Source organism: Spea bombifrons, chromosome 3 (assembly GCF_027358695.1).
Source record: "Spea bombifrons isolate aSpeBom1 chromosome 3, aSpeBom1.2.pri, whole genome shotgun sequence".
Taxonomy (NCBI): domain Eukaryota; kingdom Metazoa; phylum Chordata; class Amphibia; order Anura; family Pelobatidae; genus Spea; species Spea bombifrons.
In genome coordinates, this window is record NC_071089.1 from 73,529,684 (window position 1) to 73,557,532 (window position 27,849).

The 27,849-nt window shown below is 36.5% G+C and overlaps 1 protein-coding gene across 2 annotated transcripts in view; it reads right to left on the minus strand.

The window, feature by feature from the left end:
* Positions 1-27,849, minus strand: part of KCNQ5 (potassium voltage-gated channel subfamily Q member 5) — a 242,785-nt gene that overhangs the window by 78,113 nt on the left and 136,823 nt on the right. For both annotated transcript variants that reach the window (XM_053461252.1, XM_053461250.1), the window contains exon 2: positions 20,281-20,371. In XM_053461252.1, the coding sequence (XP_053317227.1) occupies positions 20,281-20,371 (91 nt within the window). The remainder of the gene's footprint in view (positions 1-20,280; positions 20,372-27,849) is intronic.

The window sequence follows — 27,849 nt, forward strand, 5'->3', positions numbered from 1 at the left end:
TATATATATATATACTAATATTGTTATTGAATTTTTCTTTCCAATTTTGGAGTGTTATTTACTTTTAATAACACACAAATTGGATAAAAAAAATCAATAACACTATATATAAAATCCAAAGTACACAATTGCACACCAACCTTAATTACTCTGCCCGGTGCCTGGTAACTGAAGCAGTAATGCATATAGATTCCAAAAATAGTTGCCGGCACTATTTTTGGAATATATATATATATATATATATATACTGTATTTGCTCGATTATAAGACAAGGTTTTTTCCAGAGCAAATGCTATGAAAGTGAGGTTTTCCATGGGGACCTCGCAACTTACAGGACTTAAAGGATCTGCTGCTATCTTCAGCACATCTTTAGAGGTCTAGTGGAGTCCATGCCTCGATGGCTCAGGGCTGTTTTGGTGGGAAAAGGGGATCTACACAATATTAGGCACGTGGATATAATGTTATGGCTGATCGATTTGTCTATATAGCAACAATGTAAAAATAGTCACTAAAATCAGTTGTGAAAACATTTTCCAAAAGAGAATATGCTCCTGCACAACCAGAGGCAATTTTAAAACCTGCTTCCATTGTTCTTGGAGACAAATGTTTTATTTTATTTTTGGATGGCCCTCTTCAAAAGGCGAAACATAAGGACTCGATACAGATCATCGCCGGATGGGCCATCGAAAGGAAAGAGAAATGTTTTTTTTTTACACAGCTTGCACTTTGTAAGCGCCAAGGGGATGGACAGTGATTTAAACTCTTCACCCTACTGGTACACAGAGTTTTGATAGACACCTGCACCTGGGGAACGTAGAGGTAGGGGTTGTCAGAGCTTTTTATAAATGCTTTTAATATTATTTGAAACACATCTTCCTCCATCCCACAACTTGTTGTTGGAGGGAAGGGGAAGGAAAGTCTAAAGGGCTTTCTGCAAGTACTTTAACCCTCACCACCGCCTAATGGGTAGGGAGAGGATGGTGGGGGGCACAGATAACAAAAAAATGAAATATACCAGTGCCTCTAATGTATAATAGCAGCACCAACATCAATGTGCTTCCCTCAATCACATATACTACCATAAAATCAAACAGAAAGTGATATAGTGCGCTTTGAAAATAAATACATTAAAAAAATATTTTCAAAGAGAGACTTTTGTCCAACAAACTTGCATTTTTAGCCACCTCTCATGTAGACACAACTTAGTGAATAGACCCCTATATTTATTTTTGATCATTTTGTCTTCATGGAGTGCCGGTGTTTCTATCTCTTTGAGCTTTCTTTGATCTTACTTGGTACTTCCAAAGGAGTCCAGGTTTCACCAGAATAGTTACTGCAATACAACTGAATAATACAGAAATGCTTAACTGTTGCTGGTACTCGATGGCTTGAAAAACACGAGTTACACTGTTTAAAAGGCATTTACCTGTATTCATATTTAAGTGAAGATGGTGAGAAAAAAATGGTTAATGTGGTAAATTATATGTTCTAAAAATATTTTTAATATATTAAGAAAAATGTATTTCTTTTATCTCTGGATCATTAAATTGTCATAACACTCAGTTATTCAAGTTTTTACATGGCAATTAAACTGAAGGAATTGTATTGTGAATATAACTAATGCACATGGATAAGCTGGTGTAAATATAGCTTCACTATTGTTTTTATGTAATGTTATTGGCATTATATATTTTTTAATGTATTATTGGATCATCCGTTTATTGTTTTATACATTACAGAACACCAGATACAAGTGAAGAATAAAAAATTATGAAAACATTAGGCCTAATATTAAAATTTGTGCGTCACAGAATTTTTTTTTTAAATAGAAGTTAGGCATTGTATGGCTTTTTTGCCCTTTAACGAGAATCAAAACATCTGTTATACCTGAGGTGCGGCGTTAACAATCTCTTCTTGCTAATAAGCTTGTGCATGACAGATGTAAGGTCAAACATAAGGGAGATATGAGTCAAAAGAAATTTATTTTTGCATCTATATCAAAATAACGAAATATTCTTTGCCCTGTTTACTAAGTAGTAATTTATTTTTGTGGTCAGCCAGGTCCTAAATGCCCTTAACAGGTGGCAACGGACACTGTAAGTGACATTTGATCAATACAATTTGTTCAGTAACTTGTAGTATAATTAATGACATTGAAATGTAGGGGGGAATTGTTGACTCCTTGGTAAAAAAAAAAAGTACATTTTTCAACTCTTTTTTATTATGTATAAATGTGTTAGTAGATGAATGAATTGGTTCATTTTGGTCAGTTAAGTTGTTTAAAAACAAGTTGGTAATAATTATTATTTAATAGTAGGCCCCTAGACTTTTGAAATATAGATACTACTTCTAGGAAGGTACAGAAGAAGAAGAGAGGTACAGTGGCCAGGAATACAGGAATAATGAAAAGTAAAAAAAAAATGGGGAAAAATACAATGATATAACTTTCATAGCTACTCCCAAACCCAAAGTATTAAAAACTTGTATGAAGGGGGTAATTTTTTAAATCTATTTTTTAATATATTATTCATAATGAATGACAGACTACATTTGTAACATGTTATTAATAAAAAGTAACTGTCCTTGGAAAACAGGATATTATGGTTAGGTAGACATTTTTTTTAATTGCAAAAAATAGCCTTTCTGGGCAAAAATGTGGGGCACTCACTGTGGAATATTTCTGATGTTTACTCCACATGACTGAACCCAGCATGTGTTTCCCTATTTCACAAGCTTCATTAGATGAGAGATGTAAGGCGTCTAGCTTCTTTTTAAAGCCTCAAGCTCTCGAAGATAGGCACATATGTCCACACCTCCATTTTCATTGGTTGACCAGAAAAGCAATCTAACTATTGTTGACTGGGAGCTACATTGGTGGCTAGGCACTCTGCTGTTATCATCCTTGGTGACTCAGTCACATCACTTTTGTACATTTAAGACAATCACTAATAGTACATTCAGAGTTTTGGGTCTATTTACTAAACTGCAAATGGTTGCGAGTTGGCTAAAAATGCAAGTTTGCCACAGTACACTTTGATCAGTTAGGCAAAAGTGCAACTTGCGAATTTGCTAAAGCCAGTCACAAGTTGTCTTATTTTGTGGATGGTCCCTTTTCATGGGCCAAATACGTGAAGGTAAGAAAACGTATTTCTTTCCCGACTGGTTCTGCGGCCTTTGCTAAGGGTCTACTCATACCTCCTTTTTTAATTCCATATCCTACTGGGAAAAGGAGGGGGTGGCGGGACATGACATGGGAACCATGCCTCCCATATGGTACTTTTATAAATTTTACCCCCTCATCCCTTAAACCTCCCAGGATGATTTAATGACTCTTGACATTCTGTGCATTGGGAGGGGGGAGTGTTGACTCTCTCTTGATCAATAGGGAGTCAATTTTTTCTCTTTTATTCCTTGCATTTTAGTGAATATGCAAGTTGTGTTATAAGCATGCAACTTGACTAGTTATTGCATCTCTTATATTTTATGGTAATTATTATGTTTTTAGCCACAACGCATCTCAGTTCAATTTATAATACTTACAGTGACCCTCCTATAGGCTTACATTAAAACTTGGACCTGCCCCATTATTATTGTTCAAAGTAGCATTCATAGTTTGTCTTTTTTCATGTATAGCTGGTTCTTTTAACATTTTATATTTGTGAGTTGCAGGTGTAAATAAGAGTCTCAGTAATTGCTAATAATGAAATAATAGGCTTCAGAAAATCCAAAAATCAATACATGATATTTCATATTAAGTACATTCTCAAAGTACTAGGAAAGGAATTTTACAAAACATTTACACTAAAGACAAATTCCTTACAGCCGGGAGAAAATTACTATGTGTGTTGTGACTCACTTAAGACTGTATTATTTATAGAAACATAGAATTTGACGGCAGATAAGAACCATCTAGTCTGCCCATTTTCCTGATATAAAGACGCAGACCTTAATTAGTTGTTAGTCTTGTCTTAGTTTAAGAATAGCTTTATGTATGTCCTATGCATGTCTAATTTCCCTCACTGCATTAGCCTCTATCACTTCTGAAAAGGGGTTCCATTCATTCATCACCCTCTCTGTGAACTAAAACGTACTTACATTATTACATCTAAACCGCAGACCTTCAAGTTTTAGATTATGATCACTTGTTGTAGCGCTCATCCTCCTTTGGAATAAACTTCCTTCCTGTACTTTTTTAAATCCTCTAATTACTTAAATGTTTCTATCACATCTCTCCTCTCCTCCAAGCTATACATGTTGAGATCACTTAGTCTTTCCTCATAATTTTTATCCAAAACATTTACCATTTTAGTAACCCACCTCTGAACTCTCTCCAGTATGTCACTCTTCTCCTGCAGATGGTGTCTCCAGAACTGTACACAATACTCTAGGTAAGGTCTTACCAGACATCTGTAAAGTGACAGAACCACCTCTCCCTTCCTGTTATTAATGCCTCTTGCTATACAACCCTGCTTGCTTTTTCTGATGCTTTTTTTTAACACTTATTTATGTATACTGTTCTTTATAATCTTTATTAGATAATAATCTATATAATGTTCATGTAGCACATGGAAAATTATCACCAAGCACAACTCTTACCATGTTTGACTCTTTCCTGCAATGAAAAAAGGATTTAATTACATGATAATAATTGTAAACAGCATGTGGAATTTTTAAATTGTTCTCCCAGTGAGAAACAGCACACATTATATAACAGCCAAAGAACATAAGAAAGCACTAAAATCAAGCTCTGTTGCCTTAAATTGTTTCTGCAGATGGTAATGCCTATAAAGATGACTTACTAAGTTTTACAAATGTAAATGTTTAATATAACAGTCTTCAATATGTTGGAGAGAATTTTTTGAGAGAATTTTTTTTTACTAAAAATGTAAAAAACATCTCTTAATCTATTGCTTTATAAACATTATAATACAGTTCTTAACAAAGCCATGTTTTAGCTTACACTTTAACTTAAAAATATAATATTCTTTACATTTCATATGTATGTTTAATTACAATTTCTTGTGTGATAATACTTGTGCAATTTTAACTCCTCCATGACCAATAATGTTCCAAGTGTGTCATGAAATGATGTCCCTAGAGGGCCAATGAAATACCTTGTGCGTTATCTGTAAACAATGGTTCCACATCATCGCAATCACATGGTCACAACACGAGAGGTCGGCCTACAGTAGATCACTTTCGTGTATGTGATCACTGCTACATTCAATCACATGCATGGATACAGTTAAATGATAACAGAAGTGCTTGCAAGCAGTGATTTAGTCTGTCTCTCTCCTCACTGTGATTCACTGATTTTCTTTGCCTATAAAGGGTACATTTTTGTATATAATTTTTATATATATATATATTACCAATATTGGGTAATTAGTGTGGTAGGGGTTAGTGAGTGGTGAATTATTTAGTTAAGGTTAGGGTTAGGTAAGTGATAGAAAAAAACAAAAAAAAAATGAAGGAAATAAATATCTAATAAAATGTAAATCGTAAAAGAAATGAAAATGATACCGGAATATAGGGTGTTTTTCAAATCAGGGCAAGATAACACATTTTTATTTTTTCACATTTATACCAGCTCTGGATAATTTTGGCACTCTGCATGACCCTGCAGCATTGAGCTCTAGGCTACCCAGTACACATACTGGGTAGTTTGGAGCTCATTTGTAAGCGTTTAGGCTTTGTGTGTCTAACACATACACAGTTAAAACGCACCTGTACACAGTGTAATTGCACTGTGCATAGGGAGTATTTTTATGCTGAGACAGACTGGAATTTGATGGGACAGGACCTAAAAAAAGGACTGTCTTGGGAAAGTCCAGACTGTAGACAGGTATGCTCTATGCAAACCTTTCTCTGTTTGCCCTCCGTCTTTCAAGAAAATGCTCTGTATAGAATGTTTCTTTCAGTAAGGAGGTGGGTGTCTTTTGTTTACCCTTTTCCAGATTATTGGCCCATGGTTTCACTAAATGTAATCCCTTTAAATCAGAGGTGGGCTGTAGGTAGGCCCATAAAATAGATAGCAATAAAAACCATTCAGAAACATAGGGGCATTTAATTTGATGTCCAATAAGGACCATTGGCTTGTCTGATTTTCTCTACCTACGGTTAGATCTCTAACTATACTTATATACTCTCTCTATCATCTTAGATACAAGCTTGTTGAGATCAATCTTTACCCATGAAATAAAAGTGTTATTCTAAATGCAAATGTAGCTTAGAATGCTGTTTTATTCAGCATAGTATATACATCAGCATCTTTACTTCGAGTGGACTCATTCAACATCTCTACGTTGAAGACTTCCAATAAAATACCCTTTACCTTATTCACATTTTTGGGGCTATGCCTTTTTTCTATTGTTTCTTCCAGTTAAGTTACTAAAGTTACTGGTACAGTGATGTTAAACATAAACCAAGTCTTCAATCTATCCTGACCAGATAGAATCTCTTATTTTACTCTGCTTAATCTGCTTTCTTTTAAAAGATCTTGCAAAAAGAAGATAAAATGTAACAAATATAAATCAAACGTGCATTGTGACCAACGATCCTCACGTTGTAAAATGTATCTTGACTTCCAAAAATACCAGACTTCTGCTAGAACTAAAAAATATATTTAGAGTATGAGCAACCGCTAAGTCTAAGAGTTACTTCTTTTGTGAATGAACATTCTTTTAAAAAATAAAAATACACAAGGAGAAAACTAAAATACTTTTTTTAATCTTGTGTGTCATGAGACACAAATACTGTCCAATGACAAGGGACACATGGTGGCGCAAGTTGACTGTGGCAGTGTGTGGGTTCATTAAGGACATCTTAAATTAAACATTTTACAGTTTTAACTGACTTATTGCAGCATTTTGACATTCATTTACAATCACATATCTTGGTAAATGACATTCTATGACATTTCATGTGCATCTTAAGTGTTTATAAGAGGGTAGCTGCTTACTAATTAAGGTTTATTCAACAATTGTAAAAAAAAAAAAATTCACTAGGTACCAGTGCTTCGTTGGCATTAAATCCACATTACTATTTTCAGATTTGATTATCAGTTACATGTTATATGCTTTAATTTTTGTTTTTTATTTAATAAATCGCACAGAAGCATGTCACATGACAACACATAGTACACTACTATGTGAAAAATGGATTTATCAATGTTAGACATCTGAGGTCCCAAAAGTTTATATAACTGTACAACTTTTTTCTATGATGGCCCAATAAAAGGTGTCAACGTCTACCTATCTGTATACAATTCATACTCATTAACATGATATATGGGATTTATGCTTAGCTTTTGTTAATACTTTTTAAATAATATGTGTTATAAAATACAGAGATTAAACTTGTTCAGGGTTACTTTCTCTAAACCACAGTGTGAAAAAAACAATCCAAATCTCAGGGTAGAAGCCTATTTATCATGTAGGACAATTGTTAATTTCACAAAATATAAAAAAAACTTGAGATATTCCCAAGTGGGCACGCACGGTGGGACAGGCTATGAAGCAGCTGTTCGTTCTTGGTTGGGCATCTCATGTTTGTTTTGCATGATATTCTACCCTTTGGTGAACCCCAAGAGAAAAGATAGATCCAGACATGGACCTCCTTGCTCTCTTGTGACTAGAGGGATTCCAACTGATGAGGCAGATGAAGGCTGAAACGTACATCTGGGGTTTCTTGGTTTCCTTGTGCAGGGAACATTTGCCAGGCTCATATAATGATGGAGATTTGTGTCTTGTAATGGCGCAAGAGAGAAACTTGCCATGCTCCCAAGCGGGGATGCACCGTAGGACAGTGACTGTCCATTCTTGGTTGAGCGCCTCATGTTTGTTCTACATAATATGTTTTAGGAAATAACCTGGGATTTCAAATGTTTCGACTTTTCATTTCTGTATTACTGTAAATTCTGGTAATTTATTTCTTATTTTATTTCATTTCTATAAAATATTCTGCATTGCATTTCAAGAATGTACACATTATTCAGCCTACCTGTCATTTTTTTGTTTTGTTTAGTAATAAGTACATTTTCAGATTGTGAGATAAACAACCTTTAAAGGGGACAATGTTTTATAAATAATATCAGATTAGAAATCAGTCCTAAAAATATTGTACTGTTCTATGTGTTATATTTGCCCAGTCTACTGGACAAACAACCTATTCTGCAATTACTCATGAGCTATATGACAAATCTACTTTATTTATGTTCAGATTATAGTTTAATAATTCTTGCAGCATGGACAAACATACACCTTAGTCCACTCACATTTTGAAACACATTTAAAATTTCTGTATACTTCTATAAAACTAGAGCAATACTTAATAAGATACATTTATATACAATATATATACAATATATATATATATATATATATATATATATATAACTTCTTCTATAAAACTAGAGCAATACTTAATAAGATATATATATATATATATATATATATTTATATACTGTATAGAAAATGTATGTATATTTGTATATGTATGTATATATATATTTGCTCGATTATAAGACAAGGTTTTGTCAAATGCTCTGAAAAATACCCCTCGTCTTATAATCGAGGTCGTCTTCTAATCAGACCTCGATTAGGTTGCCAGGCTGCTTATCGGTGCTTTGGTCGCGAGCAGCGTCTCTTCTTCCAGCAGCAGAACAGGAAGCTAGTAGAGTGTCACATAACTTTGCCTCCCCCTCCTTCCTCTGGGGGCGGGGCCAGAGAAGTTGCTCGCACAGCCGGGCCCCTGCAGAAGTCTGCAAGTGGGAGATCTGCAGTTCAGGTATGGGGGTGGGGGAGGGTTTTTGAGCAAGTATGTGTGATAAATGGAATGAATGAGTATTTAAATGTTTGTGAATGAGTGTGTGTATGATAGCATGGATGTGTAAGATGGGTGGTGGTGGTAGCATGGCATAGGGAGCCTATCATCCCCAGGTTCCAGCATGTACTGGCTGCCTTGGCTTGATAGGAGTGTGATTGCTGTTAGCAGTTATATATATATATATATATATATACCTCCAGAAATGCCTTTTAACCCCCTATATGCCACTCTGCCCCATGATATGCATTTTAACTCCCTATATGCCACTCTGGCATATAGAGGGTTAAAAGGCACATCATGGGGCAGAGTGGCAAATAGGGGGTATAAGGCATTTCTGGGGGCAGAGTGGCAACTCTAGGGGCAGATGTGCATAACTGGGGGGGCAGGTTGGCAAATAAAAGGAAATAAAAAATATATATATTTTTCTCAATCATAGCTTTTATTAGATATGAAAAAAGTGTTTACATGCATTAATATTTACTAGTAAAACTTTTTTTCCTATAGGGTAGTCTTATATTCAGGCTTTTTGTATTTTTCCTAAATTAATATTTAGATTTTGGGGGGTCTTATAATCGGGGTCGTCTTATAATCGAGCAAATACAGTATATATATATATATATATATATATATATATATATATTGTGTATACAGTTGTGATCAAAAGTTTGCATACCCTTGGAGAATTGGTAATGTATGTACCATTTCTAAAGAAAACACGAGTGAGCAGGCAAAACACATTTCTTTTATTTCCTATGGGATTCATACTGTAGGTTACAATTATAGTTGTCTATGAGGCACCAAATTCTCGCAGGTGGTATAGTTGCCCATTCATCATGGCAAAATGTCTCCAGGCCATACAAAGTCGTTTTGCATGATAACCGCATATTTGAGATCTCCCCAGAGTACCTCAATGATATTAAGATCAGGAGACTGTGATGACCACTCTAGAACCTTCACCTTTTTCTGCTGTAACCACTGGGGGATCAGCTTGGCCTTGTGCTTAGGGTCATTGCCGTGCTGGAAAGTCCAAGAGCGTCCCATGCGCAGCTTTCCTGTGGAAGAATGCAAATTGTCTGCCAGTATTTTCTGATAACATGCTACATTCATCTTGCCATCAGTTTTCACAGGATTCCCTGTGCCTTTAGAGCTCACACCAAAACATCAGTGAGTCACCACCATGCTTCACAATGGGGTTGGTATTCTTTCCACTATAGGTCTTGTTGACTCCTCTCCAAACATAGTGCTTATGTCCAAAGCTCTGCTTTGGTCTCGTCACTCCAAATTACAGTGTGCCAGAAGCTGTGAGGCGTATCAAGGCGACCATATTGTAACCAGGCTTTTTTCCCTGTATATCTGCTGAGGATACCTGTGGGTTTTTCTTTATCCTGAACGATTCTTCTGGCAGTTGTGGCTGAAATCTTTCTTGGTCTACCTGACCTTGGTTTGGTATCAAGAGATCCCCAAATTTTCCACTTCTTTATAAGTGATTGAACAGTATTGACTGGCATTTTCAAGGCTTTGGATATCCTTTTATATCCTTTTCCATCTTTATAAAGTTCCATTACCTTGTTACGCAGGTCTTTTGACCGTTTCTGGTCTCCATGGCTCAGTATCTAGCCTGCTCAGTGCATCCACGTGAGAGCTAACAAACTCATTGACTATTTATATACAGACACTAATTGCAATTTAAAAAGCCACAGGTGTGGGAAATTAACCTTTAATTGCCATTTTAACCTGTGTCTGTCACCTTATGTGTCTGTAACAAGGCCAAACATTCAAGGGTATGTAAACTTTTGATCAGGGCCATTTGAGTGATATCTGTTATCATTATGATTTAAAAAGGAGTCAAACAGCTATGTAATGATAAATAGCTTCATATGATCACTAGCCTTAAATAAAAGACAATTTGCATGATCATATTACGCACACAAGGGTAAGAGGTTATTTTAACAGAACACACATTTACAAAACAAAATACACACTATAATAATAAAATTAAACTGTTGTTGTTTTGTTGAATTATGAATCTACAGTAATGAAGAAGGGAAGAATCCTACTTATGCATGCCAAATCTGAACAATACCAAAACAAACACATTCTACAACCTAAAATATTTAAATTGACTTTTACTTTTGACATATTTTAGATTTAATCATCTTCACGCTGACATACTGTGTGTCTGCACCATTCATACTAGAAAGCCTGACTTGAGTAAGCTCATATTTATGCAACATTTCTCTGATCACTGTTTGGAGACTGAACTCTTATCAGTAAAAACTGTCTTAGAAAATGCTCAGCAGTTGTCATAAATTTCCATAACCCAAAAACACATTTAAAAATTTTGACATACTGCTATATCAGTCCCATTACATTATGGTGATCTGTCAGTAACTGAACGTAAGGCAGTTTGTGAATCAAGTTTTTTTTCAATATACTTTTGTAGAACAAAGAGTACCTTATCAAGAACAATACAGAACAATGCAATTATCATAACAGCACAATAAGAACTAGATACTTAGGCAGCTTGATAAAATTAAAAAAAAACATGTGTTTGTTTAATTGACAGAAAATGCTTATAACGGACACTGGGAAAGGACTGGGAAAGTTGAGTGTTTGTCATTCCTGGGAACTCTCCGGGTTTGACCCTGAGATTGCCGGGTGAGCGCTGCCCCTCCAGTTCTCCGGGTCAAGACCCGAATCCTCCGGGTCACGGGAGCTGGGTCTTGACACGCCCCGCTCCCCGCCCATTTGTCCTTGAAATGGGGGAACTCCCCTGATGTCAGCGGGACTGCCCACCAACGTCAGCAGGACCGCTCGCTGACGTCAGTGTATAGCCCTGGCCGCATCCTGCAAGAGAAGGCTCAGGGTAGCCGGAGCCAAGAAGTTCCCAGGTACAGTGATTGCAGGCTAGTTCTCTCTTAGCTGGGATACTTACGCAATAATATAATTGGATTAAGCGGAGTTGATCTCTGGACAAAAAGTACACTTACACAAAATTATGGGGTTCTAAGGGGAAGAGAGAGATGCATTTTCACAGACTTAATCATGCGCAATGAATGGCAACAACTAGCCAAGTGAGGCCTGTATAATGCATATTCCAATCTATGACTTGAGTCAACTTGCTGACTGAACTATACAGGACTAGCTCACTACATGAGACAAGTTTGCCTTTAATAATGTATAGTGAAGTCTGTGAGCTGACATTACATATCCTGCAGTCTCACTTTGCAGAATGAATCCCTGAGGTCTGTTCACTAAAGGGAGAACTAGCAGCGTCAAGGGCTGCTGTGGTCTCAACACAAAGGTCCATCCCCAGTGAGCTTCTGTTCTAGGAAGAGATCGGCTGGCCCTGTGCAATGCAATTTTAAAGCAGTGAGATTTTCTTCAGTCGCCACATCTATCAAAAAATATACAGAGCCAGCTTAACCCTTCTTGCTGGAAGAACCCAAAAATGTTGATTCTTCATGATGAATAGTGAAGCAAAAAGGGTCGAAACCACAATTCTCTTGGCAACAATTTTGTGAATAAGCCCCCCTATATTAATTGCATAGACACAACTAGAACAAAATTAATGCAAAACTCACTTTTAAGGATATAAACTGAGAGAGAATATAACACTTTATGAATTTATTTGCACAGCCACAAGATCTCCAATTTCATAAATAACTGCACTGACTAAGAAAATGGTTGAGGATGAACAAGGGTTATTTTTCACATGATAGGCCATGTTTCTAAGTAGAGTTAGGCAAATGGCATGTTTTTTCCATTTATTAATCTACAAGAAATCTTAAAGCAAAGAGTCTCACTAAATTTTCAGATCATATTTATTTTGATGTTTTTTTGTCTTTTTCCACATCAACAGCATAATTGGTTGCCCCATACCAAGATTATTTTCTTTTCCAACCACACTTACTATATTAACCAGAAGAAGGTGGCTCCTGCCAGCTAACCTTACGGAACAAAGGTTTTTAAAGCCTTCTGGTTTTGTTTTAGATCAACATCCAGCAACTTGCCAAATACTTCACTAAAGTTGGTTTACGTTTGACTTGACTTTTAGTGAATATTCACGAGTTCATCAAGTAGCAATATGCCAACTGGGTTAAGTTATGTCAAAGTTCCCTTTAACGGAAATTAAGGTAAGATCTCAACCTCCATTGAACAGGACCTTTGAGTATCTAACTTGACTTAATGTGAAGCTTGTAAAAACTTTGTTAGTGCAGTAAGCAGCCAAAATCTAAAACAATGGTGAATATACTAAAAAATAGAACTGATCATTGTCCAGTTCAGTTCACACTCTTCCACTGACTGGCTTGGCCTCCTCTACCTCAATTAAAACTAGCAAATATGTTTTAGGTATATTAGGATCCTCAATTAGGTTACTTTTGCACTCTACTGATCGTTTACTAATCGATTGATACATTTGACTTGAGTGCACATAAAAGAACCTATGTTGTCAACACATTTCTGTTTTACCTGGTTTTACTCTTCATTACGAAGTAATTTAAGAGCTTGATATTATAAATATCAACCAAGAGAAGAAATGCCCGGTTTTAAACCAGCCAGAAAAAGACAGTATAACTGGGAAAATCTCCCAGTCTGCAATCTCTACTTACACTGAGCGTTACCGGATAAAATCCCCAGGTGCTCCGTCTCACGTCACTGGCTCAACACAATCAATATTCAAAGAAAAAGCAAGAGAGGCACCCCAGAGTTTCTTTCCTATTCATAAATATTTATTTATTTATTGGAAAAATATATGTGTTTGATCAGAGTGGGGACTACACAGCAAACAACTTTCTTCTCAGAACATTTTGCACCTCACTTGGCACTTACTCATTAGTGTAAGATAACTAACATGCAGTAATTTAACTGTATGTGCTGCTTAATGGCAACCACTTGGATAGAATCTCATTAGTGCTTGTGAAGCATTTTACTCATTAACTATTGACGTATCATACAACACTCACTGTTTATATAACTAACACAGATAACTATAATCTGCTTGTGTATTACATAATGAAATTAAAAATGAATAAATGCAAACAACCATGTAATAATTGTGTTAGGGCACATTATCCTTCTGAAAGAGGCTAAGGCCATCAGGAACTACTGTGTATATGAAAAGGTGTACATGGTCTGAAACAATGCTTAGGTAGGTGGTATGTGTCAAAGTAACATCCACATAAATGGCAGGACCCAAGGCACATGCACTTGGCCATCCTCATGATGTAAAGGAAAATGTGATTCATCAGACCAGGCCACCCTTTTCTATTGCTCCGTGGTTCAGTTCTTGTGCTCAAGTGCCCATTGTGGGCTAATATATCCCACTGACAGGTGCCATGATAACAAGATTATCCGTGTTATTCACTTCACCTGTCAGTGGTATAAATTACGCTTTCTGTATTGCAATTGGCATAGCCTTGTAAAGTGTATATTTTGTTATGAGCTTAGATATTATTGATATTGTTAGAACTGTCTATAAAGCTACATACCTTACATATCTCATGGCCACATGGGTAAGTGCTGTTAACTTTCAGTCAGCAGGCTGTCTCTTTTGGTTTTAAAAATTAACAATTCATTGTGTAAAGATCTAGCGTTTCTAGCTCTGAACATTATTCCTGATTTAATTACTTTCTTATAGTCATGAGCTATACCTAATAGTGGTAAGTATTTCTTAATGATTTTAATAATGTCATTATACTCCACACTATATTTAGTACTAAAAGTAACAGGACCAAAGGAAAAATCATTGAGATTTTTTATTGAATAGAAAATAATTGTGTGTTAACAGATACTTAACAGAATTTAAGATGAAGTTTTTCTTTGTCATATATTAGGTGCTATGTATTAAATTACTTTAATTCCCGAGCTATGTTGGGTAATTTTAAATACGTATTTGTGTCATTTTATTGGCATTCTCAATATGAGTTTGTGTGTCTTGCACTACAACAGCCCCACCTATGTCTTCTATCTTTATAGTTACATCAGAAGTGTGTTTTTAGGGCAAGTAATACTCTCTATGGCTTGTTGAAACATATGCATGCTGGCATTGACCAGATAAAAGTCAGAGTTACGTTTGAGTCTTGTGGCAGGCAAAGAGTCAACAAATTCTCAATTCTTCCATTGTTTGCAAAATGCATTTGTCTTTAAAGAACAGATTAGAAGAAATAAATTCACCTACAGCAGCATTTTTATCAAAGGGTCACATCTGAGGCATACTTATCTCTTCATCTTCCCGAGAAGGTAAAAAAAAATCACTCATATCTCCCACAAATTTGTTTATATCAAGTAAGGTATAGACATCATCAAAATTACAGTATAGAACAAATGTTAAACCTTTACCTAAAAGTCTGAATTCTTCCTCAGCTAGGGTTATACTTGACAGATGAATAGCATTTTATAATTCTTCTTGAGGTAAAATGTCTAAGGATTTTGTCTTTCTGCATGTTATCTTCCTATTGCCTTTCTGCCCCATCTACTTCTCTTCTTCTGTAGATGTCTGGTTCACTGTTGTTTGTATTTGTGTATTTAGTTTCACTAAAAACTTCATCTACTTTAGAAGATCTGGATCAATGCAAGTCAGCTACTGGAGAAGAAGATGCAGAGGAAACTATCAAAGAAAATGAGGTTCTGAAAGATAAACCAGAAATCTCTGCTCCACTGAATGAAACATTATGTTTGCTGTTATCTTGTAATATAGACTTTCTTGGTTTTGTGGTACATTTCCATATAATCATTACAGTCTCCAATAAATGTGTCATTTTTTTGGCAATTCCACCTTCAGCTTCATGTTATATTTGCTTATTTGGATCTTTAAAATCCACTATAACTGGGTCTTCTGTTTGGAACATTTTACATTCAATTATTTTACTCTGCAATGCTGTCAGAACTAGCTTACAATTAATTCCATTAATTTAAATGAGGAAGGATCCAATATTTTGTTCCACTCATCTTGAAATTGTTTATCTTTTTCAATAAATGTCAGAGATTGGAGTAAACACCAAGGGAGGTGGAAACCGCTTCTAAGATTTGTTTTTTTTTTAAAACTAAAAAATATTATTAAACATCCATATCATTTACACCATCATTTTCTACTATATTAAAATGTAATATGTAATCTATATAAAAAATAAACAGGGATCTCACAAAGTAGGCTAATCATTCTCAAATTGCTTTATAATGAAACAGTATTAACATTCATATTATTTCTGGTACGTTTTCCCATTGTAATAATATAGTATATGTCTATTTTCCTTCTACCTAATGCAGCCCTCTCAACTTTGAATAGCTGGTTCACTTTAATATTCCATGAAAAGAGCATCACATGTAAAAAGACAAGCCAAAGCCTGAAACAGCATGCGTGGGATCTTGTAAACATCGTAGTTATTTTGCCTTGCTTAGTCATTAGTTCCAGTCACACAGTTTCTTTTTTTTCTGACACCAGTAGGAAAGAATTTCGAGCCAAAAAAATATGAAGCAAACAATGAGGCAGCAGAAGTATCACATAATATGCAGAATACAAAATGTGAGGCTCAACCCCATATTTTCTCTCTGTATTCAAAACCATTACTAATGAACCTAAATTGCAGACACCACAGTCAGCCACATCAGGGATACATTTATGATATAACGCATAACACTTTATGTTCAATAACTTTGGCTAATTGTTACGAAATGTATTAGAGCCAGATATCTTTTATTTTTAATAATAAGACCACAGTATTATCAATAATCCATAAAATAAGCTTAGCTAAAAATATAAAAGTTATCATAAACCATCTATACACAAAATAATAATTATTAATGAATAGATGCTAATAATGATTTGAAGAAAAACAGCAAAATGAAACTCCCGACTTTATAGAGAAATACTTTGCATGTATACAAATTCATTAAAAATATCCAAATGACCTGTGTTGCAGTAGTTATTCCTGAAAATGATTAATTTAATGAATGTTGACTCTTACTCATAAGATAAGAAACTAGTATTTTATTTAAAGAGGTTTTTTTTACAGTGCAACAAAGCCAATAGGTTTTTGCATCAGAATAAACAAATACTAAATTGATAATGTAATAAACTCTATAATTTGGAAACTGGAACACTATTGCTGTTATCGGCTGGCATTAAGGCTGTTAAACTACTCTTCGCGTCATCCGCAGAGAGCGATTGGTATAGGCTAGATAAACTTGATGTGAGCTGTAGTTCAATTTGCTTGTGTACAGACAGCAGACAGGACTAGCATTACTAATACGGTCACCAGAACGTTTTCTATTATCAAAATCCAGTGCAAAAAAGGAATGTTAACCTGCATACCAATTTCCAGTGTCCTATGCTGGAACTCATGGTTGTGTGTGATGTCACATGTGGCTCCATCCACAAAATGCCGACACTGTATTCCCACCCCTCATCTCTTCCCACATGCGCTGTGTATTTGAGACTACTAGACGTTATGGGATAACCTGAAAATGTGAAATGTCCTAGTCTATGTAGAGGATATAAGCAAATATGTGCCATTATGAATGTATTGTTAATACCTGTAACTGTTTATACTTATACTTTGTAAATAAGCCAACCCAGAGATTCTCCAAACATGAACATTTTAATTCTCCAATAAAAGTTCTATTTTTGTTGCTCAATAACTGCAATCAGGTGGTAATAATAACCAGACGTGCAAATGATTCAGACACATTTTTTGTTACATTTTGGTTCCATTAGTTTTGGACAATGAATTTCGATTCCTGCTCTATTGATGTGGACAAAATTTGGAAGGATGTTTCCATTCGGAAATGGAATTGGTTGCCACCCTCATTCACTCTCTCATGCTCTCTCACATCACCTCTCGCACTCTCATTCACATTCTCTCCCTACTTTTCTCTGTGAACCTGGCTTCCCAGTGATCTTCTGCACAGGGAGGAGCCTCCTGACACATCCTCTCGCCCTACTGGAGGAACAGGGAGAAGCTGTACCAGTTGCTCCGACCTTTGAACAACTGCAAAGGTCAGAATAATGCAGATAGATTTGCAAAGAAAGAGAGGTGCAAAATACCCTTCTCTTTCTCTGTGACCCTGTCTTAATTATTCTGGCCTCTAAGTGAACTTTCACAAAATCCCAATCAGGGAAGTGGTGTTCCTAGAGGCTCTGCCCTTTTGAAGGTAACTGCCATGATTTTGTCCTGCTTCTTCAAAAAGTAGACACTGGTGTATACAATAAAAGGCAGCATAACAGTATGGTTTTATGTGCTCCTGTAGTACAGCAATTGCAGAGAGTTGTTTTTTAAAACATAGATCATTGAAGATGTAATAAAAAGCCACACCTTAACACACATCCCCTCCTATCCCCAGCTTTCATATATTTTACACTTTGTTATGACATTTGATTAAAAACATGTTCTATGGTTTCAAGCTACTTATACGTGAGAAGCTCAAAAATCATATTCCAAAAAAGAAGCAGCCAATCAATGGCAGGAAAGCACTTACATTGAAGCCAATTGGAGCAGGGTAGCCCTAAGGATAACCAAGATGACCCGCAGGGTCAAGTAACATGGATTATGTGGCCAGGGCTCTACAAAGGGGAAGACGGAGGAAGCTCTGCAAGCTGCATTGGAGATGGGAGAGGAGTAAGTAAGAGAGAGTGTATGTACATATGCATGTGTATTTCTATGTTGTTAAAGTGTGTGTTAGTGTATTATGTTAGAGAGTGTGCATATTTAAGTGTATGGTGTTAGAGTGTGAGTTTTACTGTATGGAATCAGTGCTTGTTGTCCACATGTGTGTGTTTGCTTATGGTATAAGAGTGTGTGTATGTTAGTGTATGGCGTTAACATTATTATTATCTTTTATTTATTTAGAGCCAACAATTTACGCAGCGCTTAATACAATACATATATTCAAGTAATATGACAATTGAGAATTGACAGACTAAGACAAACCGATACATTAGGTGGAGAGAACCCTGCTCACAAGCTTACAATCTTGAGGGAATGGGGTGACAAACATAAGGCACAGAGAAAGGGTGAGAGGTAGTGTGATGGTTGTATCAATGACAAGGAAGTTCTAGCAGCTAAGATGGTATGCTTCTCTGAAGAAGTGGGTTTTTAGATGTTTCTTGAATGTTGGGAGGGAGGGTGAATGCTGAAGGTTCGGTGGAAGTAGATTCCAGAGATATATGGCAGCTCGAGTAAAATCTTGTAGACAGGAAAAGGAAGATGTGATAAGTGAGGAGGAGAGCCTTAGCCCATGGGAAGAATGTAAAGATCGAGTAGGAGAGTATTTGCTTATGAGGGCAGATGTATGTATGGAGGAATAGTGTTATGAAGGGCCTTATATGTTAGTACCAGGATTTTAAATGTAATTCTAAAGGTAATAGGGAGCCAGTGGAGGGTTTCACAGAGTGGGGAATCAAAAGAGGAGCGGTGTGCAAGGAAGATAAGCCTTAGCAGCAGTGGTGTGTGTGTTTGTATTTGGTGTTAACTTGAGTGTATGAATAGTTGTTAGTGTGTGTGTCAGCATATGGTGTTAGAGTCTTAAAGTAAGCCTAGTGTTAGTGGTCCCTGGAGGGAAGATATGGAGACAGTGTGTTTGTGTGTATGCATGGGTATGGTGGGTGTGGGTGTAAGGGTATGGTGTTTGTTTGTATGTTATGGGGGTGGGGACCCTAGGCTCATCACAGAATGAAAGTTCTTTCCACAGATGTTTATGGGGGGTCTCAATAGACCCCTGCCCACAGCGTTTGCTCAGCCAGTGGTGGAGTTGAACGGAGATAAGTATATTACTGTACATTAAATAGATGGGAGGCAGGCAAAGGGGAAATGTATTTGAGAGGATTCTGCAGAATCCATGCAAAGACTTTAGAATCCTTGTTAGCTTACTATGCATTTGCAAGGGGGGGGGGTGCTACAGAAACATTAAAGGACCTATCAGCTACCATAAACTGCATATGATTGTTGAAGTATCCCTTTAAGTCCTTATAGACATGGCCCGACTTAATGACGAGGTGGTCCTGGCACATTACTTTTTTATGCTCATGAACCTGTGCGGAATGGCATATACAGCCGGTGGCTGTACACTACTACACCCGATCTGCGGTTGAAGTGGCAGACTGCATGAGCATTTGATCGATGTGCTAGATGGCCAGTCCAGGCCTGCATGCAACTTCTGGTTTGCATCTAAAACTTTGACACATGTGCTGGGTACATGCATAGAGTTTTTAAATGTATATGAAAAAATCATTTCTGCACTTTGCTGATCTAGGTACTAGTTGAGCTGTGCTCCTTCACAAACCACTCCATTCTATGGAGAGAAGATTGTGGACACATGCATAGCACCTGTTCCTTCAGCTTACATAGTTTAAACCTATACATTTTCGCAAAGCGGCTAGCACAGTGTATTTGTGGTAAGATTCACTCGACGATCATTCGTTTAAATTTCAATTATATTAGTATTTCCAGCACTTACCAGAACAAAGAGGCAATATGAAGCGTGATCTTGATGTTCGGGGATAGTGGAAAACACTGATAAAATCAAGCAGCTGAAGACAAGCAGAAAACTGAAAAAGAGAAAAAAAGGAATTTATTTTGTTTGCTCCTTGATTCCTATTCTATTATGTATATATCTACATGGGCACGGATTAGATTGATTTAGTCATTAACATTTCAACTTCTAAAAAGCACTATGTAAGTGAATGGGGTTTATTCACTAACATAGGAGGTGGCAGGAGAGTTTGCAGACAGTTGCAGTTTGTACTTACCCAATTCACAATGCATTTTTAAGGGCTGTACTGGCATAGTTCTATCAGTAAGGTGGCTTTCAAGAAGTCTCAATTATCTAACAATGCATCATACAATGCCAGCCAAGCTTTTGTTAAACCAGAAGCTCATGGGACCTTTACAATGTATAATGGCATTGGTGAGGAGAAGCTAAAACTCCTCCGACAGCTCCAAATAATCTGAGCAATGTTCTTGTGATTTGAAGAAGTGGTGCCCAAGTTCAGTTCATGAGAGTTAAAAACACAACAGGTTGCTCCAGGATGATACATAAACATTTGTACGTTGATTCTCCTGCACCTTAGCAGGCAACTGTAAGGGGTTTGACCCTTATAAAGAGCAGGGCCAGCTATGGACAGAGACAGAGCTAGCCCCTGCTAATTTCGGAAGGACCAAAGTTGGTGGGGGAGTAGGGGTAACCTGGGCATGGAATGGACATGGCGAAACACTACTGCTTCACCCAGGGATTGAGGACACCAACCCAGAGCCCAGCTCTGTATACAATAAATGACTCCATGCACATTCTTGCAATAAATGGGAGAAATAAAATATGACCACTGACTAAAGAATATTAATTAAGAACAACAATATCTGACTCATTACTTTATAAGGGCAAAAAAATACTGAAGACACTAAAATGTAGTAAAACCAAAGTAAATCATATTCCTTTATACACTTTCTGCACTCTATCATTATAGAGTTTTATGTATATCTTTGTCTCGTCTGTTTGGACTCCAGTTGTGAAATCATCCGTGAATTATTAACATTGTAATAACATCAAGACATGAGTTCTTATGGAGCATGTATACAATTTTGTAGCATTTTTCATCGCATTTTGTTTAATGTACCAAGAGTGCACCTCCCTGAAGCTTTTTGGATGTCCTTACTTAGAATCCAGGTTAAAGCAACAAAGAGTAAAACGCATTGCTCTTCACACTTGCCTGCTATAAGTAGGAGATAATAAGAGACACAGTACACTTGCAATTAGGGTCCCAGCGATTCCACTACCGTAAACTGAACAAGGTAGATTGGTGTACACCAGACTTACGGTAGCGGTTGCCTTTATTGTGGGACAGCAAAGTGTCCTGTGAAGCACTCTCCAAGTGGCACCCCATGGCTGATTTTTTTGCACACATTGATGAGATCAGAAAATTTCCTTTTAAAATCAATTTATCTACTATATAACAATAATGGAACACAAAAACATTATTTGGCTCTAGTCCATTTTCTAGCAACCAGGTAAACTTCAAAAAAAATTATAAATAAAGATCACGGCAAAGTGCTTGATCTATAGAGCTTTGATCATCTCCCAGAGAAATTCGGCATTCTAAATGTGGTGTTCTTTGACACATAGTTCAAACGCCATGTTATTAATCAATAATGTTCATATACAAGTCTACGGCAAGATTGCAGGTTCATGGGACTCAATGTATTTAATAACAAAACCTAGCCATTGGCAATAAAATTCTATTCAGGTTCAATGAAGGGAAAATGTTTGGAGGTATTAATGGGTTGTTTCAAGCAAATGGTAGAACTTAATGTGATTTCTATTACTTATCAGTTTCAGGAGTTGCTTATACTTGAGTGGTCACATCACAAAACTATGCCACAATGTATAATATATTGGGCTGATCAATTTTACTTTATGAAAATGACTACTTTAGCATGGAGAGACAGCATACCTTTTTTGGCCAACTGACATGTAACAGATTGCGAGAGTCTCTGAAAACTTTGGAACAGTGGAAACATTTATAAAGGATTAAAATGCAGGTTGTGGGAGCGGTGATGTGACAGGCCCCACTCTGTGCCGCACTACCTGCCCATTTTCCCTTCAAACAGCAGTGTGTCCCGAGATGTCAGGGGGACTGCCCACTGAGGACAGCAGGACTTTCTATCCATACCCCACAAGGGTGGTCTAGGTAGCTGGAGCAATAAAGTTCCCAGGTATGCTATTATTTACAATGGTTCCTGTATTCATTTATGGATATTTGGGCTCAATTTCGTTTCGGGTCAGCCTAAATATTTTGTAGGTAACTGCCAAATCAGAAAAAAAATCCAGCCGTTATTTGTTTGGTAAAAATCACATAAATGGATTCCATCTTCATTTCCTAGGTATATGTGGATTCCATATTCATTAGTATAATCTGCTCTGGGCCAACCAGGCGTGGGTAGCAGATTGGGGGAGATGGCAGTTGCTGCTCAATGGGCCAGTTATATATATATATCCGAGTAGTGTTCATCAGAAAGTGATGGGAGCTGGAAAGGGGGTGACAAGTGCTGCCTTGGATCAAGCTTAGGGCAGCGCCCAATAAGAATACATCGGTGCTCATATCTGATACATCAATTGAAAAACATTCAATATGAATATAAAATACGAACATGGTTTTCAAATGAATATTCCATTTACCCATAGATGAATAAAAAGGAAAAAATATGAAAAAGGAAACATTTATGTTATAAAAAATAGAAACACTGTATGCAAAATTCTTGCATGATTGAGTACTTAAAGCTTATAATTGCATGTCTTTCAAATGCAGCATTTTGCTAGATTTTTATTTCTGTTATAAAATGGATAATGCCTGTTTTCATTTGATATACAGCCCAATGTAAAGACAATAATGAAACAGTAATTACCGTGTCCCTTCATTACACTTTTATAAATTGTCTATTTACTAAAATGTGGCGACCTCATAACTACACATACGTTATCTCATTCTGCATTGTGTATGGATTGAGTTAGAATATTTTGAACTTGTACCTGTTCGCATTGTTAATTAAAATGTGTACTTTAAAACTTTGCAATTTTCAGCTGACCATGTATTTTAGTAGTAGCATATATACTGCCAGAAGCAGAATTAGCCAAGGTCGCTGTTATGGGGGCACCAAAAATTCATACATTTTAACTTGTTTGTGTATGTCATTAATATAGGGAGAATAGAAAAAAATCTCTCCCAGTCAAACAGGCTTGATCACGCACACTACTGACAGTACTACTGTCTTAAACAGTTCCACTCTATAAGACTTTCGTACAGCTGGAAGACAACTGTCTATTCATTTAATATGGCTGAGACACAACATCTTTACTTCGTAAACATAGTAATTATATATATATATATATATATATATATATATATATATATCAAGTATATATTCAGGAATAGTTATGTAAAGCAATACACAATTCTAAGGAGATGAAATGCATATGTCAAAATATTTAGAAGCTGAAACATTACCCAGTGTGGCATGCTTCAATTACCCACTTCTGAAGTATCTCCCTTAAAAAGTCATCTTTTCAACATTTCTCTGAAAACAGATAGTGGCATCCAGACAGTGTGGAAAATAATAGTTTAACAGTTTTGATAATGCACGGCACATGGCTTCAATTTTCCACCATTTATAGTTTTAGCTCGAACTGTTTATGGAGGAAAATGAGATATGGCAAAGGTTATTGCCATTTGTTAAAAGTGTTTGACAAATGGTGTATAGAGCTTCACATTTCTTCCATAGAAAGGGACTTGTAAATTTATATTATAAACCTTCATTTCGAATGACGTGCATCTTATATTTTAAGTAAGATGTACACTGGGGAACCTGTGAATTAGCTTGGAATAAAATACACACATTTCTTTCACTGTTTAAATATTCACTCAACCGAAAGGGAAATATAATATTGCCATATATTTAAAAGTGCAATATCTTCCATAGTGTATATCATAATTATAACTTCTACTATGCCTTTCCTAGTGATTCTTTTCATTCACCCAGCTTTTAAGAAAAGAAAAGCTGATAAAAAAAAGGGAATTTACAGATTAAACTCAATATTATGTGTGATATTTACCAAATGGTGAATTGATTATTTTATATGTATTCCGCTGATCAGTTTATAAAGTAAGCTAAATTAAATAAATTAAAAAATAATAATTAAACATTACTAATAATACTAATAATAATTCAATATTTTTTTTGCATTTCCCAACATTTCACATGACAGTAAAAATCATAGTATATTTGTAATACAATGTTTTAGACACTCTAAGACAAACCTTGCCTGGGATTCATTTACCAGTAAGGTAAAGAATATAATATTTTAATATACTGAAGGAAGAGTAAAATACTTGCAGAATACACTGAGCACATTATTTAAATAGGTAATAAAAACAAAATAATTGAACCCTGCTTAGCTAGGAGGATCGTGATGAGACACTTGCAACATCTAGGATGTGATATTTTTCAAAGGTTGTAAATGTCCTTGGTCATCAGTCATGCCAGGCTAATGCCGGGTGGGCCAGTGACTTTGTTCCTTCCACTCACCATGATCGCCGACTGTGCAGCCAATCCAATGTTTTAGTGTGGAACAGCATTGTGGATACGTCACACACTACAGAACCCAAGTGAGTTCATCCAACATTTCAGTGATTACACCTATGCATCCCTGGGAACTGTCCAGGTTTGACCCGGAGAAGTGTCTAGTTTCTCTGTGTCAACACTCAAATCCTCTGGATCGTGGTATTGGGGTTCTGACATGCCCCATTTCCCCTTTAAATGGGGGTGTTTCCTGAGATGTCAGAAGGAACACCCACTGACATCAGCGGGAACACCACTGACGTCAGCAGGACTGCCCCCTACAGACATCAGTGGGCATTCTTGGCCATATCTCGCAAGAGTAGCCTCTGGGTAACAAGAGACCACAAGTTCCCAGGTATGTACAGATGTTAAGTGAGCTCAAAGATAGGGTTGCCACATTTTTTACTATGTTGATTTCTGAAACCCAATCACCATCACTTTATAACGTGGTAACCAGATGATTAAAATCTGGTTCATTTCCAGGACAGGGAAAAGAAAAATGTCGGTGCGCTAAGCTAGTCACAGGCTCAAATAATACAAATGTGTAATACGAGGCCTACCAAACAGGTGTAAGCATGCAGCAAGAAACAGTGTATTGGCTGTACAATGTATACAAAAAACAAAAACTGTCTGCGCTGAAGCGCAGACAGTCATTTCCAGGACAGCCTGGTAATAACTGCAGTTGAAGAGACTTTCCCTAACACTCTACTACAGACTCACATGCTTATTAGCATGTGGGTGACCACATCACTATTTTTTTCCAGGCCATGCATACATTTTACATGTTGCTCAGCAGCACAATTAAAATGCTCACACAAGGTAATGCATTACTCAATAATAAAACAATCGTCCAATGTGCTCACCTTTACCATTATGCAAAACAAAAATGTTTTTCTATAATCAGACCTCTTTTATCAATCTATTTTCTCAATTTATATTTTGCACCTCTGACATCATACCTGCCTCCACCATTCTGAACATTTCATTTTGAGACATTCCCTTAACCTAATTAATTTAACAATTTGTGGACCAGTCTGCACTTTCATTTGTATTAAGAGTGGTTGAACTTACTCTAAAACCCACCTATTCAGAGAAGCATGCAACCTACCCCTCCCCAATATACTCAACCAGCATGTTAAATGATCTATCCATCCTCCTCACATTCACACCATTCCACACTACATCACTTCACCATATTACCCACATTCTCACTCAATGCTGTAAATGCTCATAAAACTCCTTGGGAACCAGTATGTCTAATTGTCAAATTGTATATTGTTAGTTTTAATGTTATTGTCAACTGTCCTTGCTCCTCTATTGTAATAGTTTTACAGCTTAATAATGGGTTGCTTTGAAAGTATAGAATAGTTGAAAACGTTTAGATAGTATAAAATAGTATACTATATAATAGTATAGAAATTGTATTTATTGTATCCAGACTCTCAAGGTTATCTTGGTATCTTCTTTAGGCATTTTATTTCCAAAGCTTGCAATCAATTATACTTTGGTTAGCCAATAAAGATATAAGGTTTGCTAGATTTGATACACTGAGCTAGACTGTGCATTTTGTTATTACCAATTATTCTGTGAATAGCTTACCAGTGAGAAGCATATAAGCATTCAGTCTGCATTTTTTGTGTTTTGTTTTTAGACAGGTCATTCAATCTCTCCCCATTATTCTCATAAGCAATAAAGACATTAAGTTCAAAGTCTGTATACAAACTTGTTCATAAGAAACCTATTAACACGGCCCTGTTCAGACACTCATTAAGATTCATGTTTCTAGCTTGTTAGTGTCTTTCACCTTTAAGACCCACAATGAATAATCTGTACTGACTTTACTCAATGGAGATGGTGATCTGGCATTGTTTTATAATGACATAAACTCCATATAATCATATCATATGTTCTAGAGCAATAACCACTTCAGTTCCATAAAACTATTCAGTGCACTTATTTTAAAATGTAGACAACCAGTGTTCTTTCAGTATTTGATATAGAGTAGACTTATGCATTCAGATTCATACAAACTTTAATTTTAACAACATTTTTTTAATTTTGTTCAATTGTACAAAGACGAGGAAGGAGCCTCAGCAAAACAAATGAAAATGGAAGAGAAAGCTCTACATTTTTCATTTGAATTTCATGTTTTTTTTTCTCACTCTCTCTCATGTTCTGTCACATACTGTCTCCCTAACTTTTCCCTACCAATTGGATGCTCTCTCACACTCTCTCTTCATGCTACATGCTGAATCAGTCTGCATACAGCACAGAGGAAGAGAGACACGCAACTTCTGCAGGTAAGTGGTGTAAGCAGGGTCACATGCAGGCTGTTTGGGGCAAAGATGCCATAGGCAGGCTGTTTGGGGGCACTGACAAGCTGTTTGGGGAAAAATGGCACAGGCAGGCTGGGGGCACTGACAAGCTGTTTGGTGGCAAAGATGGCACAGATAAGCTGTTTGGGACACAGACAAACTGATTGCAAAGATGGTACAGCAAGCTGTTTGGGGGCACTGAAATACTGTTTGGTGGCAAAGATGGTACAGACAGACTGTTTGGGGACAAGATTGCACTGTGGGGGCTTGGTGAGGTCTGGGAGCCCTGGTGCAATTTTGTTGCACTTAGGCCTTGTGGTTCCTAGTCATGGCCCTGACACTTGAAATAGTATCTTTGCTGTGATAAAGGTCAACCAGTGTAAAGGTACCAGTACAGTAAAATGTTTTTTTTCGCCTTAGAGTAGTCTAAGCAAAATAATTCCCAAGATGCCACTACATTGCATATTTTAAACACTGTATCTATGCATAGTAAGATCTTTTAAATTGACTGAGCCAAGGAACTGAATTCAATCAACCCTAGTATAGCCAATTTTGTGATAAGTTACTGATACTATTTACATTTCAGTCTGCATTAATGCCGG